The sequence below is a fragment of the Dermacentor albipictus genome, chromosome 5 (genome assembly GCF_038994185.2).
Source record: "Dermacentor albipictus isolate Rhodes 1998 colony chromosome 5, USDA_Dalb.pri_finalv2, whole genome shotgun sequence".
NCBI classification, from domain to species: Eukaryota; Metazoa; Arthropoda; class Arachnida; order Ixodida; family Ixodidae; genus Dermacentor; species Dermacentor albipictus.
Window position 1 is genome coordinate 151,765,025 of NC_091825.1, and position 19,320 is coordinate 151,784,344.

Consider the following 19,320-nt stretch of genomic DNA (forward strand, 5'->3'; position numbering starts at 1 on the left):
GCAGTATTTGGGGCGAAGCTGACTTTCAGAAACCGGCCATTATGCAACGTGCCGTGCTTTCCGTGCTCCGAAGCCTTTTTGGCCATGATTACAAAGGTGGAGTCATCGGCATTGTTGACAGCGGCGAACTGATTTAATGAAAAACACGGCACCAAACAGCAAGAAGCTTTGTAGCGAACGTCGAAGCAGCTAGGCCTAGCGTTGCTGCGGTGTGGCTATGGCTGCCAGCGGAGCTGTGGGTGAGAGTGCCAGCTCAAGGTGGCTTGAAAATAAAAATGGCGGTGCTAATGGTTTTGATTAATGCCGTTTCAGACTTGCGGCCATGGCAAAAAAGTCCAGAAATTCTGACGACAAAGGCTTTTTGCGTCTGAAATTTCAGACACCTTTATACAGCGACTATGGGATACATGGTGTTGCCGTGATGCCGTCCGCATTGTCGGGCATGTCCCACAAATCGGGAGTCTGGAAAATTGGTCGAATGTACAATGGCAACTCCTCCAAACGAGGACACGGCATCAAAGAATTTGTTACGGTTCGTCTCTTTTACTTGAGCCACTATTAGGGCGACTCGGGGAATTTGTGCTTCCGAGTATTTCGAGACTATTCAAGATCCCCGATAGTTCCCAGACCCGGTTGGTAGACACCGTCATGTAAACGCAGTCAGTTCAAGCTCGGTCAGCCTGATTCCCGACTCGACCCGTTCACATTGGACCTTTGTCGTGTTAGTCGTGCAGTGGTTGGTGTGTGGTCACCCAGAATTGCACCGGCACAGTAGATAAAAGGAAAGCCCACGAAATCACTATGCACAAGATGTTGCGTTTTAGTATAGTTTGCAGCAGAATGCAGAGCCTATTCCCCATACAATGGTGGCATAGCCACATCGCAATAGAAAACACAAGCACAGAGTGGCTAGCATTGCTGTCAGCACCGCTGTGTTTAGTGAGCACACTCCGATTCTTAATGAGGTGCATGTCTTTCGCATCAAATATATTGAATTCTAACGGGAGGAGTGTTAATTATAATAATTAAGAGCATAATTACAAGTTACATTCTTGTTCTTGTACAAAAACCAAACACCACTGAAAGCGCCTCTGGTGGCTATTTTTAAAAACTCGTTACTGGCTGTGCAACACGACAACTTCTTTGAGGTCGAACTCCCTTAGAAAGTCTTGCGCTCCCTTCTCCTAAACGAGGTTGTGCGTGCCCGTATGGCACAGGCATTATTCAACACAACCCCTGTTATTTCTGTAATCTGTTGCTTCAATAGATGAAATTTAGAGAAATGATAAAACACAAACATAATGTATGTCCGAGTGTTTTTGTTCTACTTTGTACAAAAGCAAGAGAAATGTACTTCTATTTCATCATCTTGTTCCCACGTCGTGCTGACACGCACGCAGACGACTCATTTTCTACCATGTTCCAGCATGCAATCATTCTCTGTGATCTGCTTGTGTCTGCCTAAGTATTCGTGCAGCACTGACCTATACCGCTAGTCGGGTGTTCTCATGCACAACGCAAAATTGTGCACTGCACAAAACGAGACAAACGCAACAGCTCACGTGCAGCGCAGCAAAAAAACAAGGAGGATAAATTAAGGCGGGGCCTGTGACACACGCATCACACGATCTTTTAGCTCTGGTATGGGAAAAGGCAGGGAAGGAACTTCACTTGCGTAGGCTAGACGGGACAAGTGGAAAGAGTGTCTCTTAGTTCTTAGTCACGTAATTCTTAGTGTCTCTTAGAGTAATTAATGAGGTGTTACTGCAATGACATATCAGAGAACTATGATCGACGGAGCACTATAATCACAAATTCACAATACGTCAATTGTAAATTTTTTTTTTTACGTTGGAAGCATGTCAACAAGGTTGCACTCCACTTGCTTGAATAAGAGCTTAGCACTGCAAGAAGACTTGCAATCATATGTAAGAGAGGACAGGAATAATTTCTGCAGCAAGTTCAAATGCAAAATGAATGCGAAGAACAGATGGGGGGGAAATAAAACAAAAGCATTACAGAAGGAGGTAGTACATGTACTGACCTTCTCAGCTTCAGCGTTTTTCGTCTCCATTGCAGCTGAAAGTTTCTGGATTTCTTCATTACTGGAGATCAACTGACGATTCAACTTGTCATTTTCTTCGACAATAGATGTTACAAGGCGCACCTGCTGATCGTGGTGTGCGGTGGCCTCGTCGGAGACAAGGCGACACTGCAAGACAATATGTATGCCCAGGAGGCTCAGGTTGGTGCTTGCAAGGTTTAAAGGGACCCTGAAACGCTTTTGACGATTTTCTACAAACATACTGAGTCGTTAGAGTGGGTCCTTCTGATCATTAATTGACACATCTAAGTGCTCTGCGTAAAGCGTGTAATTTATTATAAGGTTTTAAAAATGCACATCACTGCCGATCGCAGTGCACTGCTCGGCGGAATTTTAAGCCGCCCCTACCCATATGACCGAAATAACCCATATGACGTCAGTGGGGCGAGCTATCCGATTGGCTGACCAGGGCGCGTGATCGATAATTTTTCCAACTTTATGGTAAACAAATAATTTTTGTAATAGTTGGAATGTTAGCTAATTTGTTTTTATAAAGACAAAGTAGCAGAAAGAGAATGCACAAGACCAATTTTTCAGCACACTTAAGCACTTCCGGCACACAGCAAGTGTCTGCTCGTGTTACAACGTACTCCATTTTGACGAGAGCTCCGCGGTCAGAGTTGGTCTCAGTCTTTTCGCGAGCACTATGATTCGACTTTGTTGCCTTGTGGACTGCAAACGTAGCGACTGGCAATATGTCAAGCTGCGACATCGTGTCCCTCTGCAGGGCAGCGTACGAGCGAACTGGCTGCTGCGCATCGAACTGCCGCAATCCGATTGGCGCCAGGATTTGCACGTTTGTGGCCGTCACTTTACACCGGAAGATTACTAACGCACTAGCGTTTCGCGAGTCCCGTATTAGGGCAAACGTAAGCGCAAGGGGACAGGGTCTGGCCGCTTGACTGTGCCGTAACGGGATGAGCCGAGATGAGCAGAAGGGCAAAGGTGAATGGTCTGCACGGTGCAGCCACCTGGTGGCATAGAGCTCAACCATACACAGTAGCAGCAACGAAGCATATTCTTTTTTGCTGCTGGTGCGTATTTTTCGCAGGAGTGTAATCATCAACACGTTTTTATAAATGTTTAAAGTGTTTTACACTTGGTTAGAGCAATATTAGCGCTTTGTTTGGCTCGTTAAGCGCTGCGCCAACAAGTGTCTGGACCGTGCAGACCGATCAGGCCGCTCACGTACGTCTGCGCCAAAGTTCCTTCATCAGCTTGAGTTTATGCCTCCAGTCATTTGCCGATATGACCAGCTTGCCTGTGGCTAACGGAATACCAGACACGTTCGGCGCTACGACAGAATGCTCGCAACGCACGCTGCTTCAATAGCTCTCGCTTGGGGTCGACAGCCAAGCGGCTAGCGGAGAGGTTACGCGCGGGCAGGGGCAGGCTTCAAAACAACCGGAACTGGACGATGTGACGTCGCATCGTGACGCAGGGCCAGTGAAGGCGGAGCTTAGCCCCGCTCGCTCGGCGAACGAGTTGAGGAGGAAAACCATGGCTGGGGAGGAGGGTAATTTCTAATCACTTGTAGCTCCATTGATACGCAACGCTTCACTTAAATTGTGGTGCGAATGTTCTACTTAAGCTGTACCCTACGCGTCTACAAAATTTGTCCGAACCGTTTCAACGGCCCTTTAACAGTTTACGAAGGACACATTTAAGGCGACTTGTTTTCCAAATTGGGCCTTTTACAAAGGGCTGTTATGCATCAAAATTTAGACTTTCACATTTAAAGCACTTCAGTTTTCAATAGTTAAGCTAGACTGCATGGTACATTTAGCAGACATCCTTCAGCTCATTTATAAACCCCTTGTTTTTCAACACAAACACTGACATAGGTCTCAGGTGGCTCACAGTGGGTACAAAACCACCTGATGTATTCAGGTGGTTTTGTAGCGCACAAGAGATACTTGAGAAAAATGGAGTGGTCCAGTTTAAGTTCCCAAAGCAAAGGTTGGATATGAAAGACTTAGTAGTGAAGGATCCCAGATTACTTACGACCAACTGGGGTTCCTTCATGCACTCTGCATTGCAAGAGTGAAAGAATGTACAGCAAATTTCTGTATGCAAGGCAAATCCAAATATATAATGGGCAATACTGTGGCAGGAAAATATTTTTTTGTAATTTGCAGAATCCTACAGTCAAATCTCGATAATTCAAACTCCTTCTTGAAGTATTCGTGCACTCAGCACGATGCACGAATGGTGCAAGCGAACACAGCGAGCGAGGACCACGAAACTGCCCACACTGGCCAATGCTTGCGTCTCGATACATAATGGCAGAAAACGAAACTTCAGGGAGAGAAGCCAAGCAGGCGCCAGGCCAGAGGGGCTGGCGGCGCCAGCGCAGATAAGTTCAGAGGGAGGGCGAGCGTAGTTGCTTTCTTGCCAGCTTGATGGATGGTGCTAATTACCTCTTCCACCCAAGCCCCCGCAGCAGAGGTGTTGTGGCCTCCGCCAGACTAGGCGTGCCTCCGCGTGCCAGCATGCTTTTTCCTTTGTCTGCTGAAAAATTGGTGCCGTGTTTGTGATCTTCCTGCATTCATAACTCAAGTTACGTCTTTTCAAGATGACGAAGTCGTTGCCACTGATCATAATCATGTTGGTGTGCTCCCTCCTGTTGTGGCGACGTAACATTCAAAACACAAGGAAAATGAGGTACTAGGTGTTGCCTTCACGTCCATGTATGCAAGGTTGTCTTGTCATACAGAATCGGATAGAGCGCACTGTCTGTAGGAAAGTGCAGCAAGAACAAACAAATCTACATGGATATGTTTAGCAAGCTTGAGACCGTGGCCGCAGTGTAGGTTGCCACGCCTTTGGCCATGATGAAGTGATCATCCAAGAATTGTGTACCCTGCTTCAACAACACTGGTTTTGGTACCACCAAACAGACATTGCATGCAGATTCTGCGTGGCCAGACAGATTTGCACGAAGGGCATTATTCTCAGTCAATCAGTTTCAGGAATACGAGACACAATCGCTCTTGCACTCAACATTGGAGGTGTCGTCCTCTATGGGCAACAGCAGGCGCTAGAGGAACAGTGTTGCGTGCGAGGAACGTTGTTGCTTCAGGTCCCTTGCATAATTACACTAATCTTGCGAAAATGATTGTATCTCACAAAGCAGCCAACCAAGAATACCACTCCATTGTAGTACCACCATTGCTGACCGATGTGACCGATGCATGGGGCACACTGTGCTGTTGGCAATGCGGTTCTATAGCCTTGAACAAGGAGTCTCGAAGTAGGTTAACAAAATTTTAAGCGTAAAGTTTTATTTTGCAATGCACTCCCTAGCTGTGCTGTCTCATTTTGCATAAGTGGAATTGTCACAAAAGCATTTTTTGCTTTCCTTGCTCATTTTGCTCTTGTGGAGTTCAACTGTATATGCAGATTTCACAGTAGCCTACAGAGCAGGGGTGAAAGCAGCCAAGCATGTTGTCGTAGTAGCTCTGGAAGTAGCAAATTTGACACTCTCGAACAGGGATTGTCTGTTTTGGAGCAGAATATGTGCATTCGAGCAGCTTGGTAAAGCTCAACACACCCAGCTGAGAAAGGGTGTTGCTTTTTTTCGATTTGAAGAACATTTGAAGGAAGTTTCACAGTACTCTACAGAAGTAGGACAAGCAAGAAGTGAGGCTTAGAAGAAAACATGGAAATTTACTTCAAGCAAAGCAGCACTTTATGCAACTTCTAATCAATTATTTTAAAGAATGGTTTATGCTAATTCGTCTTTTTAGTGTTCTTTCAGAGAAAATACAGCAGCATGCCAAAGAGAAAATGATGAAGCAAAATGCAAGAACTGTGCTCACCACCAATGCAACCTGCTCCCCTAGGGCCGACTGGTGCTTTTCCAGTTCTTGCAGCTTTATTTGTGCTGCTTGCATGCGCTCCACAACAAGAGACTGGCACAGCCTTTGCAGCCTTGCTTGGTTGTTGGCCTGGAGAGAAAAAAGACGGAGAAAGCCTTTAGCAGGCTCACATGCAAGCACAATGTCAGCAAGAACTACTGGTGTTGCAGAGTCAACATGGAGCTGCAATCGATTAATCAACTGCTTTAAAGAAACACAGGGGCTGCGAGAGGTTAGCACAATGGATGCCTCTGAATTAATCATTCAACCCTGTGAAGTTGTTCATGAACATTCTGCTCAGTATACAAGCATTCTTGCATTCTAGCGCAGCGACCTGGAATCGCAACTTGTGAGCATGCACGTAGCAGCTGAACAACAGCTTCGCACAGCCATGTTGCTCGGCTGTAACTCTGCTGCACATCGACGACTTGCTGTGTTAAGTCATTGATGGAGAATGCAAATGTGGGAGTGCAGAATGCTGGTCTGGGAGCAAGCCAGCAAAACCAAATGTGTGCTCTTATTATAAGGAAACCAGCATTAGAACAATGCTTTCAAGAACAAGACATTGATCCTTCCAACAAGCCATTGTACAGTAAAACTATGCCGTTTACCAAGTCGGCCGCCGTCTGAGCCACCTGCTGTTCCTGGGAAGCTTGCATCGTGGACAGCAGTGATGAGAAGATGGAGGCATTGGCTGCTGCACTCTCATCAGCAAACTTCCTGGCTTCCAACGTGTATGCAGCAACAGCAGCATGGTGTTGCTGAACGAGGCTGTTAAGAGAGGCTGTCGAAAGAACAAGCAGAAGTAATCAAACAAACTGCCTTTATTCTGAAACATCTAAATGCTGGTAGCTCCTAATTAAAGCACTTAAGAGTTGTGCCAGCAGCATAGACATCAGAAAGCATGCAAAACAGACTTCCAGCTGAAGAAAGAAGAAACGAACAACTCATAGAATGTACCACTTTGTGGGAATAGTCTTCACCAGATTTTATTGCAGGTGCATAACAGAAAGCCTGCATGTTCAAGGAAATAAGATAAAACTCATGCCCACTCCTACAGAAAACGCAGAATCTCAATTAAAATCTGGCACTTACAACAACAAGGTATCCTGAAATATTGCAGCTGTACTCATGGACAAATTAACATGGCCATGAAGGCACAGCTTGCGCACTGAAGTCACTCATCAGGGCGTCTACTAAGCCGACATTTCCAAATTCCCCGAGTTCCAATTCTGCATTCATTTGAAAACAAAAATTTTTTTTTTGTTACTGTGATCAAGAAATCATACCTTATTTCTTCAAAGAAACAATTTCAAAATTCAAGACATCAACACTCTTGTTTCTCGCACATTTGCAGCCTAAAAACCATCACGCCAACAGTTTCTGTCTTTGAGCTTCGAAACAGGTAGTTTTCCCTGAAGTGAGAATTAGCCGAAGAGGAGAAAATAAAAATCTATTCAAAAACATCAAAACATGCTATTTTATTTTCCGGCACAGGCTCAATCGAATGCCCCTTCTGCTTAGGTTAGGCCCTCCCCTTCAAATGGACACTGCTCAGTGTCCCATTTTGCAGTTTCTTGTGTCAGGCACAGTCCACCATAGCATCGACCTCCTGCCAATCGGTGAACTAGTGAAAAATCTGGGACAATAGAGATAACCAGCACCGATGGTAGCAGTAACTGGACAGTGCATAAATGAACCGAAGCATGGAAAATGGAATGCTAGAGTTGCATTTTCACCAACTGAAGCTTTAGTTTTGGTTTCGCAGGCAACCTGTACTTGTCATGGCCAATGCCTATTTGTGTTTCTTCCACACTGTTCAGTACTCTGAACAGAAGGACCCATCCCTAGAATGCCTGAAAAACAAGCTTTCTAATGAGTGAATTGGCTCCACATTAGCTCCCCTCCCCCTGTACAGCCCCATCTTGAAGATATTGTTCATAGGTACTTTTGACAAGTAACACATACCACCATCGGATGAAGAAAAGCTCATTTCTTTTCTATCGCACAAGTAATAACCAAACTTGTCACCAAGTTTCTTTTATGCTTAGGAATCCAAAAGAAATAATATTAGAAAATGATTATTTGGCGAAAATCGCAATTTTAGCCCCACATTTCCAGGAATTGCAAATGCATTTTTGCAATATACATTTACTAAAGCAAGGGAATGTTAAGAAATGAGGACACAGCCACAAGCACAGAGCTTTGTAAACTGCAACAATGACTCGGCTAAGCTACTACTGGACCTCTCTAACACAAGGAAGTTTTTATGACTTGGAGCACAAAAGGATGGAGACAAGCTAGAAGGGACAACAAAGCTCATGTCATCCCTTCTTGCTTGTCTCAGTCCTTTCGTGCTGTAAATTATGAATCTGCTCCAACTCTCCCAGTTTTCTTTTTTTTTTTATTCTTACCAAAAAACGCTTTCCTCTGAGAGTGCTTCAAAGGGACATAATAAAGGCAAGTAGCAAACTGGCACAAACTGTTAAAATACCATTGCAAAAACTTGCATACTAGTTTCATGCCAAGAAAATAATTAGTTTACGAGAATTTTAAGTCTGAAGGGACCGTATACCATTAGCACAATTCAATTCACCAGCCACCCAGCAGGGAGTGGTGACATTACATACACCATAGTCTTCCTTTACTGCCGTCAGCAAGTAAAACAGCAGCCGACAGACAGAGCTATGGTTTTTAGTGCGAAATGCAAACCCACAGCCATGGAGAAACCAAGAGCGTTGGATGAAATGCTGCAGCTGCCGTTGGACAATGGCATTGACCATTCGGGAGTGCTGCGAGATCACGTGGACGTGGAATGCTTCGGAGGTTGCGAGAGTTTCACAAGCCAACAAAACCAGCACAGCACTACACAATAATGAAACTACCGAAATGTGAAAGTGCACAGGGTGCAGAGTGGCGACCGCCCCAACTAAGAGTTTTTTGTAAAAAAAAAAAAAAAATCCAAATAGAACTGGACAAGTAGCATTTTCTGTCACCTTATAATGCAATTATTTTTATTATGAGTGGCTGAGTACAAGTAACAGAATTTTAATATGGAGTGGCTTTGTCATCAGGCTAGCACTTGAATGCTCCGGGGCACACTAATTGCTCTGTTCTTCATAATATTGAGACCTCATAAATTCTCAAGCACTAATCGATCATTTGCCTTTACTGTCCCTTTAAAAAGATTGTGTGTACTATTATAGAACTCCGTTCTTAATTGAATATTGTGTGTAAACTAAGCCACTAAGAGGTAGTACTGTAAAAACTCACGTATAATAAGACGCGTTTTTCCCTATTATTAGCGTCCCAAATTTTCGCCTCGTACTATATGCAAATCTGAATAAAAATTTCAGTAATTTAAGCTAGAAATTTTGATTTCGTTACTGCTGCGGTTCGACTTCGTTATTGCTGCGTGGCTGCAGCGTGACTTCGTTATTGCTGCGTGGCTACGGCTTGACTTCGTTATTGCTGCGTGGCTACGGCTTGACTTCGTTATTGCTGCATGAATATAGCATTGTTTATTGTTCAGTGCGCACCTTGGCAGCCCACGTGCAAACCACGCTTCGCGAAGTGCATCTTTTTTTTATTCCGCATTGAAGGACCAAGATGTCCGGACCACGAAAGCAGGGCTCGGCTGCTTCAAGAGACAGGTTATTTTAGCCACACAGGACATTGGCAACAGTGCAGCCGGGAGGCAGTTTGGCATCTACGAGGGAAGCATTCGCAGGCGGCGTCGACACAGGAAAGCCCTTTTCGAGTGCAGCAGAACGCGAAGAAGCTTTCGCAGCCCAAAGAGTGGGACATTCCCAGAAATCGAACTCGCCCTGACGGAGTCCGCAAGCCAACAGCGAGCCACACAGCTAGCTGCGAGCATAGAGCTTATGCAGGCAAAAGGAGCTCGAAAGAGAAAAATGGCTACCGAGCTCCACCTTCACAGCAAGCAAGCACAGGATTTATCGCTAAATGTGCCGTGCTGGATTTTCCTTATGCCACCGAACTTCGAACGATTCGGGCATCTCTTGTGAAATCGAATAGCTGCTTGTGGCTGTCCAGTGCCACATTATTTTACTGCAGAAGTCCAAGAACTTCCAGCTAGGGCAAAGAGGCAATGCTGACCAAACGCCGGTTTATCTGGACATGTCATCCTCCCTCACCGTCCACGAAAACTGCTCTAAACAAGTTTTTGTCTGGTCCACTGGCAATGAGGAAATGCGAGTTATTGTCATGTTGTGCATGGCAGACGGATGCAAGCTCCCACCCTATGTTGTCTTCAAGTGCAAGACAGTGCCTAAAGGTGAGGAGCTGCCAAAAAATGTGGTCCTGAAATGCCACGAGAAAGGCTGGATGAACGAGAATCTTGTGTTCAACTGAATAAAGTCCGTCTGGTGTAGGCGGCCCGGCATACTGTTGTCGTTATCATCCATCCTCGTGCTGGACGCATTTCGTTGCCATTTGGCCGATTCAGTGAAGAGGCTGTTACGCAAATCTGGCACTGAACTCTTCACCCCGGGTGGGATAACGTCTCAGTTGCAGCCTTTAGATGTTTGCGTGAACAAGCCGTTCAAGGGCGTGGTCAAGTGGTGTTACGCAGATTGGATGTGCTCAGGTGAGCCTGCAATGACGCCGACCAGGCAGCTGAAGCGGGCCTCGCCAGCCACGCCATGCAAGTGGATTGTGGATGCATGGGCCAGCATACCAGAGGACCTTGTGCGTCGCACATTCATAAAGTGAATCCTCTCATGCTGTGCACTCATCCTCTGTGCTCGATGGTACAGAGGATGACACAGGATGAGTACCTCTGGGAAGATACGTCCGACAAGGAACTATCCAAAGGGAGCGCAGCTGAGGAAGACAGCGATTATAGAGCAGAGTGCAATTTAAATAAATGTTTTCCTCGAGTTTTCCTAACTCGTATTACATGCGCATAAAGCTTTTTTCATTTCGTGTCCCAAAAACTCGTACTATATGCGGGTTCATATTAAATGCAGGTGTTTACGGCAGAATGCAAGAATTTTCTAAAACATCCAATGCAAGTCGAATATCATAGTTTCAATATTTGCATTAGACCCGAAAACTATTTGAAATATTGTTAATATTCAATACATAAAAATATTAGTAATTGGATTATAATTTGCCGATCATGTGAAAGCAGACATGATCATTCGCTTTTGTTTTTATCTGCAAATGCGCACCTAAATTTGTAGTGCATACTCAGCAGGGCTCGGCCACTGAGTTTCGTGGTAAAGCCAGCCTCTCAGTGGCAAGGGGCACGGGTTTTTGAAGAGCGATGGCACAATCTGGCTGAACGAAATCAAATGTGTGCCTATTGAATAAGGGAGCCGAACTGCAATATCAACGATTTTCTAGAAAGTGCAGGTCCAATGGGCCGATCCATTACAGCAATGACCGCCCATGTGGCCTCGCTGTGCACTCATGCCAGCCGCACGCTCATCTGGCACTTGAGCGCAGCCCATCGTGCTCTTCTTGAGCATTACAACGCTTGCATAGCAATATGAAAAATGGTTACATGTATTTTCTAAGCAATGGTTATGCCAAACTGTACACCAGAACTTTGGTTGAGTGCTAACGCAGCTTTTGCCTCATTCATCTGTCAATGTTTGTGGCACTATCTGTGCTAAGCAGATCTTGTCATGAGTGCAATTTCTGATCACAATTGCTGTGGGACCTTTGATGGGCATTTGAAACTATAATTATGCACTGCTTACTAGCCTAATTTTTACTGTTTGCAACATAACTGCATATGTGCTAACCTGTGGATTGAAATATCTTGCAAACAAAGCACGAAAAGGGCGAAATGGCATACACAGACGTTTTTAAATTCATATGCACTTGATTAACAATGATTTACCCTTACATGCAGCATACAAGCAACAGTGTAAATTGACAAGCAACGTAATCTTTTGGGCCACAGTGGCTTTTTCAGTGACGTTGCAAATTTTGCTTGCTTAGAACCGGCACTTTCGAAACACTTTAATTTTTCGTCGCAAAAAAATGAATTCTCGGTACTCAGTAATTTTGTGGGGAAAATTTTTTTAAGAAACTTGCTCAAAGCAGGTTAATAACATGTTCAGAGATTGACAGGTCGGACTTTCTCGCAATTTATTTTTGGGCTTGTACTATATTAGAAATGTTTTCTAAACTGCATGGAAAAATTTGGGAGTACTAACAGGTATGCAATTGTGCTGTGCGAACATATTGAAGTAACAAAGCTTGTTAATAAAGGCGCCTGCATATCGTTAGTCAATTCAATATTTGAAGAATGAGTATTTGGACATCCCTAGCTACTACACACTGGTCTTCACAGATCTTGTATGTCTATAAAAGTAATTGAAATCTTCGCTGGAAGGCACTTACCGAATGAGCCTCCAATGCCAGTGAGAGTATCCCGTTGCGAAGCAAGCTGTGCAGTGAAACTGGATTGAATTTGATCAAAAAGCACACTTGAGTTGGCCACAAAGGCATACTGTCGCTCCTTATTTGTCTGTTCAATGGCAGATGTCCGCTGAAGCTTTTGTTGCAGCAGGTCAATGTCTGTTGTGGTGGTTTGTGCCACACCAACCAACTGGGGGAAAGAAAAAAGTGCATAGTTGTCTTCACAACAAAAACATTACCTTCACGCTGCAGTCTATATAAGCACAACAAAGCTGTGTAGCCTTGCTGTAAGCAAAGTGATACAGTTAAATCTTGATATAACCAAGTTGGTAAAATCTGCAATTTGCTTCATGATATTGCAATTTTGTTGTATTGAAATTATGCAAGCAAGGAGAGTCGCCGATCAAGTTTTGATACTCTGAAAGGAGCCATAGAATTTTTCAAATTATCGAGCAATCAAAAAAAGCAAATGTGAATTAAAAAGCAATTCATGTTGATGAATTCGGGAGTCGCCAACTAATGATACGGTTTCATGCCATGTACGTTGACAATATCTTCTCGGCGGCACAAATTAAGCACAGCCAGTCACGCTTGCGCATGCACTCCACCTTTGCAGCTCATTAGTGTTGTCGCAGTGTGTGCGACGCTATCATGAAAAGTGCCGGCAGGGGAGAGCGAATGCTTCATCTGCCTCTTGCTCCAACGGGTCACTCAAACTCGAGATTCCGCAACCTCCTATACTAAACGCCTGGTAAGATAGCTTACATACAAATAGCGTGGCTTTGTATGCACTCAGCCGCACTTACAGCCATGCACAGCCACGGCCAAAACACGTGCCAGAAGCCGGGACGCATGCCAACTTGTCCCCCACTCGTGCACGCTTGGTTGCGTTACAGGGACCTCGCTCCCCTTCCCTCTCCTCTTTCCCTTTGCTCGCACGGGAAGGCGGCACTCATGAAGCCACCATCTTTGTCTTACCCTCACTTTTACTCGCAACTAAAGCACAGTGCACAATAGGATCTTATCGCAGTTGGACGTTATACTGAACATGATGCGGCTCCCCTTCAGCTCTTGTCGCGCAGCGCGTAATTTGAGAGGCGCATTTGTGAACAGCTTCTTGCAATTCAATCCTTCAGCGTCATCTGCTTCCACGGACATTTGCGGCGGCAGTAAAAGTTCGCTACATTGAAATAGCGTTATATTGAGGTTCTAAATACATGGTGTTCTATGGACAAGAGGTTAAGAAAAGAAATACTTCATTATATTGAGAATTTAGTTATATCGAGGTTTAACTATCTCCCACTGGTGGTAGACAGATCAGCATATGCATCTGTCCACTACATTCGACATGCCGTTTCTTCGCACACAAACCCTGCCTCCACAGAGCTGGTCAAACCTCGTTTTATCATAGTCGAAAGGAGAGTAAAGAGTCCTTAGGAAGTAACCATTTTTTGGCCTAGATGCAAGTATGGCCTGCCAGAAAGACATACTGCCCACCAAGCAAACCAATGCTGATAACCAATTGATCAAGTGACCGAATGCCTTTTTTTTTTTTAACCTGCAGCAGTAAATTCCAGTCCATCCTTACCATCAATGCTCTCATGAAGTCCAGTCACAGCGTGCAGAATTTATTTCCCGTTTACCTGCTCCATTGCAACAGCGTCAACAGCCATGTAGTCGCAGAAGGTTTTGGTCTCGAGAACAAAACCAACGTAATGAACTGTGTTCCACAACACTACTACAGCTTTATTGGGTAATGAATCCCCATCGAAAACATCATCCAAGCAGTCTAGTTCGTAACCACCACAGCTGGCACCAAATGAGGCGTGCCAGTAGTAGTTGGCACCAACAGCATCTCGCGTACAAGTCGATATTAATATTGCACTGCGTGTTCAAGTTTTAAAAAAGCCGGTCGACGGCACTTTCAGTGGTCTGCTTTAAATATCACGACTCTTTGGTGCAGCAGGAAAGAGTCGTGTTCTAGGGTTTTATTTCCAAAACCACAATTTGATTATGAGGCATGCCATAGTAGAAGACTCGGCTTTATTTTGTCCACTAGGGGATCTACCAATGTGCCCCCAATGCACAGGACACATGCGTTTTTGCATTTCGCCCCTCAGCAATAGGAAGCACAGCTCAATGTTGTGGAAAGCCAGAGTATATGTGGTGGGCCATACAGATATCCAGAATTGGGCATATTTTGCAGCCCTGCTTGCTCAGCCCCTCGTCCCATGCCCGTAGCTAGGTACTGCAAAAACATTTGTGTCATCCAGGCCTCATGGTTCAAAAAATACTTTACTGCAAGTTTCTATTTCCCTTAGAAGCAACAGGGCAGTGCTCTTTCTCTAATCACAAAAGCAAGCATCTCTTATGACCAGCCCATTTGCACAAAGCAGCGAAGTCACAAGGACATTACCGAGCTTGGCAACATGACATCGTTGACAGGGCAGTGCTCTTTCTCTAATCACAAGAGCAAGCATCTCTTATGACCAGCCCATTTGCACAAAGCAGCGAAGTCACAAGGACATTACCGAGCTTGCTACTGCGTATTCTCAGCCAATAGACAGCTTCACCACTGACAATCCTGCCAACTTTGTCATGGTGTTCCTTGATATACTGCAACATTTTTCGTGCCCCATAATGCAAGCAAAGTCTCTGGCTTTCCTCTCAAGATGCGTGCCACTCACGGGAATCTTCACAACCCTTGTGTCCTAAAAACCCCTTCGATATAACTTTTTCTACACTTTTGGATGCTCACAGTTTCTTTCTGCCACCTTTTATTAACAACACCGGCGACGGCGTGCTTGTTACCAAAAATAGTCAATGCGCTCAACACAATGCCTGTCTTCCACCACTTAGCCATCGCATGCTGTGTAACATCGCTTGTGGCAAGAGGCTTAAGAGGAAGCTTTAGTTTGGGCCGAACTCCGACGCAGCCTATTCATATACATGTAAAATGCAAAAACGTTTTCCAGGATGATGCCTGGACCAATTTTAATGAAATTGGTTGCATTTGAGACAAAGTTAAATTCTAATGACTGTTGGAAGCGAAATCTCGATTTAAAACCTACATTTTCTTAACATTATCAAAAATTCAAAAATGTGAAAAGAATAAAGCACGAAGTTTACAAATAGCTAGCTCTCCATCAAGAACAGATATCGCAGCTCTGTAAACTGCAACCATTAGATCATTGAAAGTGGAATTTTTACATTGTGTACAAGGGTTCTGCAAAAGCTCTATTTCCACATATTTTGTCCGCTTTAGATGTACTATTATATGCAATTCACAGAATTGTATTATCATGTTTCATTGATGAGTTAGAGCTGTAAACTTGATAGTTTTGTTTTCTGACAATATTCAATATTTGCAAATCTTTAATAAAGTATTGACGACCTAAATAAAAATCCGAAACCAAATGTCACTAGAGTAAGTTTTTCTTTTAAATGCAACAAACTCCGTATAATTTGGAGCACTGTTTGCAGAGACAAAAGAATTCTCCTTTTACATGTACAGTGCAGTCCACTCATAACGATATCACATATCGGTTATATATATATATATCACAATATATATTGGTTATAACGATGGGTCGAGATGAGTGTCATTTTATGCATTAGGTCTATGGGGAAAAAAAAAAACATTTATACCGATAAATTATTCACCGCATATCGGATTGAACGATCGAAATTTAGCCATCCAGATGGCTTTTTCCGTGCAAAATAATCGTAACATTTGCGTTGCTTAGTTCCCCGAAACGAACGATGTCGAGACGAGGCGATGTTTACCTCCGTAAGTTCGTATCTGCCGCCATTACCACGCTGCGCGCCCTAACGTTACTAGGCGTGTCCCTCCCTGCCTGCGCACAGGAGAGTACCTGAGTAGGCGCAGCGCGCCACAAGATGGCGCTAGCTGCTTCATGCGCATCGGCCACAGTCCACAGAGAGAGAGAGAAAAAAAAAAGCAGCAAGCAAAGCGGCGCAGTGGCGCCCGTCTTGCACTCAGTCTCTCTCTCTCTCGCAATAGCAGGCTGACGCCACCGAAGCAGCGTGCAACCAACGGTACAACCCAGTTCGAAGATGGCGCCGACAAAGCGCAAAGCTGTGTCGCTTGACACGAAGATGGATATTTTGCAGGACTCTCGACGCGGCTTCAAGGCGAGCGACCTCGTTAAGAAGTACGAGCTCGCCCAGTCGACGATATCAACCATCTTGAAAAACCGGGAGCACCGCGATTGTGAAGGCAGGAGCTATCAGCGGCCGTGCCGATAAGTGGAAAAGCATTAGAAACCCTTTGTACGCCCCAATGTTGAAGAGGCGCTTTACCACTGGTTCATCACAACCCGCGCGCATAATGTGCCTATTAGTGGGCCAATACTTGCCACCACTTTTCTTCTGGGACACCCAAATTTTGAGCCTGGGAGAGGCTGGATTCAGCGCTTTAAAGAGCGGCACGGAATCGTTGACAAAAACGTGGTAGGGGAAAAAACGTGCGCTTTTGGACACAGAGGCAAAGACGTGTAAAAACGTTTACAAAAACGTGTGCCTTTGGACACAGAGGCAAAGCAGCAGTGGCTGCAGACAAAGCTGCCCGGCGTGCTGGAGCGCTACGCAGAGGACACATAATTGCGATGAAACTGCTGTTTTTTCAAATGTTGCTGTCGAAGACTCACGCTCTTAAAGTAGATCGATGCCCCGGCGGGAGGCACTCGAAACTTAGGGTGACCGTGTTGCTGTGCGTTACCAAGGACGGGAGCCATCGTCTCAAGCCTTTCATGATCGGGCGATCCAAGAAGCCAACATGCTTTAAGAATCAGCACATCCCGGTCCGCTATCGCAGCAGTAAGAAGGCGTGGATGACCCGCGACCTGTTCGAAGAATGGCTGCTCAAGTTCGACAGTATAATTGAAGGCCAAGGAAGAAAAGTAGTGTTGCTACTTGACACCTGTAGCGCACACAGCCTCAACCCGAAGCTAACATCTGACGAATTGATGTTTCTGCCTCCGAATACTACGACAGGCCTGCAGCCATTGGACGCCAGCGTGATCGCCAACTTTAAAGTCCTGTATTGGCGGCGCATGATGGAGTGGCTAATTTTAGCCATTGACCGCACTGCTCCTGGCACGTCGGGTCATGCAAATGGGCCCCCTGACCTGAAGATCAGCCTTTTGAAAGCCGTGCGCTTTGTTTATGGTGCATGGTATGAAGTAAAGCAGTCAACCATACACAACTGCTTCAAAAAGGCGGGCTTTGTGCATCAGGACGAACTTCCCCAAACCACTGAGACCAACACAGTGGAAGCCGCTGACATAACTGAGCTCTGGGAGCTCGTTCCTACTGGTGACACAGGTGGTGCGTCGATAAAGGAGTTTGACTGCAGACAGTGCTGCCTCGTTCTACGATGAGGTCACCGACGAGGCGAATGCCGAAGCTATGCTGTCTCGACAGACGGCAAAGTTGTGCGACGGTGGCGACGGCAGCAGCGCAGTGACAACGAGATTGACAGTAGCTCCTTGACCTCGACCACGATGTCCTCGCAAAGTGCACTGTCGTCGATCGACACCTTAATTGATTTTATGCATACTAAAAGATTGCCGCCAGTGTTCGCACAGCTGGAATCCATGCACACCGCGGTAGTGAAGCTGAAGCTGCCGCAACAACAAGTGCAGATTTCGGACTATTTTGGCGCGCCTAACCCTTGACATGGTCATTGGCACTAGAAATAAAGTTTGTTTTTCACAGCCTAGTTTCTACATCTATTCTTTAGAGCAAGTAGCGAATTCGAGTTCAGAGCTGCAAAGGTATGTTCCGCTTTTTTTTTTTATATTATAACTGCAGTCCAGATATAGCGATCATCAGTTATAACGATAATATTTTTCGTCTTTCTCGATATCGTTATAAGTGGACTGCACTGTATTCAGATAGGAGCACTCGAGCTGAAGCTTCCTCTTAAGCGTTGTGAAGCGGTCAGTATATCATCATTTTCAAGTAAAATTGGTTCGTTGTGTCTGCTGTAAGATATCCCGCTTTACAGTACTCGCTGGATGATTCAGAGAAGATGCATGGATAACCAACAAGCACGTACAGGAGAGTTCAAATTTGCATAAAGACAACTGCAATCCTTTATGAAACTGCCACAGTTTGGTATGGAAACTCAAGTGCAATGGCAATAGTTGAATCCATTTCATTCAATTCAATGCTATTAATAATGTAATTAATCTTTTTACCTCCTGAGCAGTCGCAGTAAGTGCAGCCTCTGTCTTGCAGTGGGCTTGCACAAGGTAAGCCTGCTCTTCTTTCTCAATACTTGTTTTGGACAGCACCTGCAATATTGGTTAATTATAATTGCAACTGCAACGCAGACATGTTGCGGTAAGCTTCTACACATATACTGAATATGGAACGAGGGCATACTAGTACGATTTCCATTTCAAGTATGCTTGGCTACATACCTGCTCTGTTGCAACCAAGCTTCTCTTAGTGCTGTGGAGCTCAGCAGTTGTTGCCTGGAGGCGTTCAGTAGTTTCAGCAACTTCTTGCTTCGTTCTCTCAAAAAGTTCCGTAACCTAGAGGATGATACAAGCATTTCATGTAGGAGTACGCATACTCAATGTGAAAACATTTTTTCCTGTTAGGACAAGCATTTGCGCTAATCCCTAATCTACTTAGAAAACACAGCATCTTGAAAAGATGACTCACTGCAACACAAAGTAGCAATTAGCCTTCAAAATAACCTCCTACAGTTTGCGTACACTAATTCACTTGAATTCAAGTTTTCACTATCTAGTGCACACCGACGTCTACGTTGAGAAATACATGCTACTACCTAATTCAACTCTAGTCAGGTTCGAATTAACTCACAGTCCCGGTTGGTGCCCATACATTTCTATGGGCCCAAACTTTCGTTATTTCTACCTCAAGATTGGCTTTCGCCAGTTAGTCGATGACCGATTTTAAGGACAC

At 44.9% G+C, this 19,320-nt stretch overlaps 1 protein-coding gene across 1 annotated transcript in view; it reads right to left on the reverse strand.

Moving 5' to 3' along the window:
• Positions 1–19,320, reverse strand: part of Klp61F (Kinesin-like protein at 61F) — a 58,675-nt gene that overhangs the window by 19,576 nt on the left and 19,779 nt on the right. Inside the window, exons 11-16 of the mRNA XM_070539197.1 lie at positions 18,810–18,923; positions 18,585–18,680; positions 12,343–12,550; positions 6,576–6,748; positions 5,926–6,054; positions 2,045–2,212 (exon numbers count right to left, since the gene is read on the reverse strand). Of these exons, the coding sequence (XP_070395298.1) occupies positions 2,045–2,212; positions 5,926–6,054; positions 6,576–6,748; positions 12,343–12,550; positions 18,585–18,680; positions 18,810–18,923 (888 nt within the window). The remainder of the gene's footprint in view (positions 1–2,044; positions 2,213–5,925; positions 6,055–6,575; positions 6,749–12,342; positions 12,551–18,584; positions 18,681–18,809; positions 18,924–19,320) is intronic.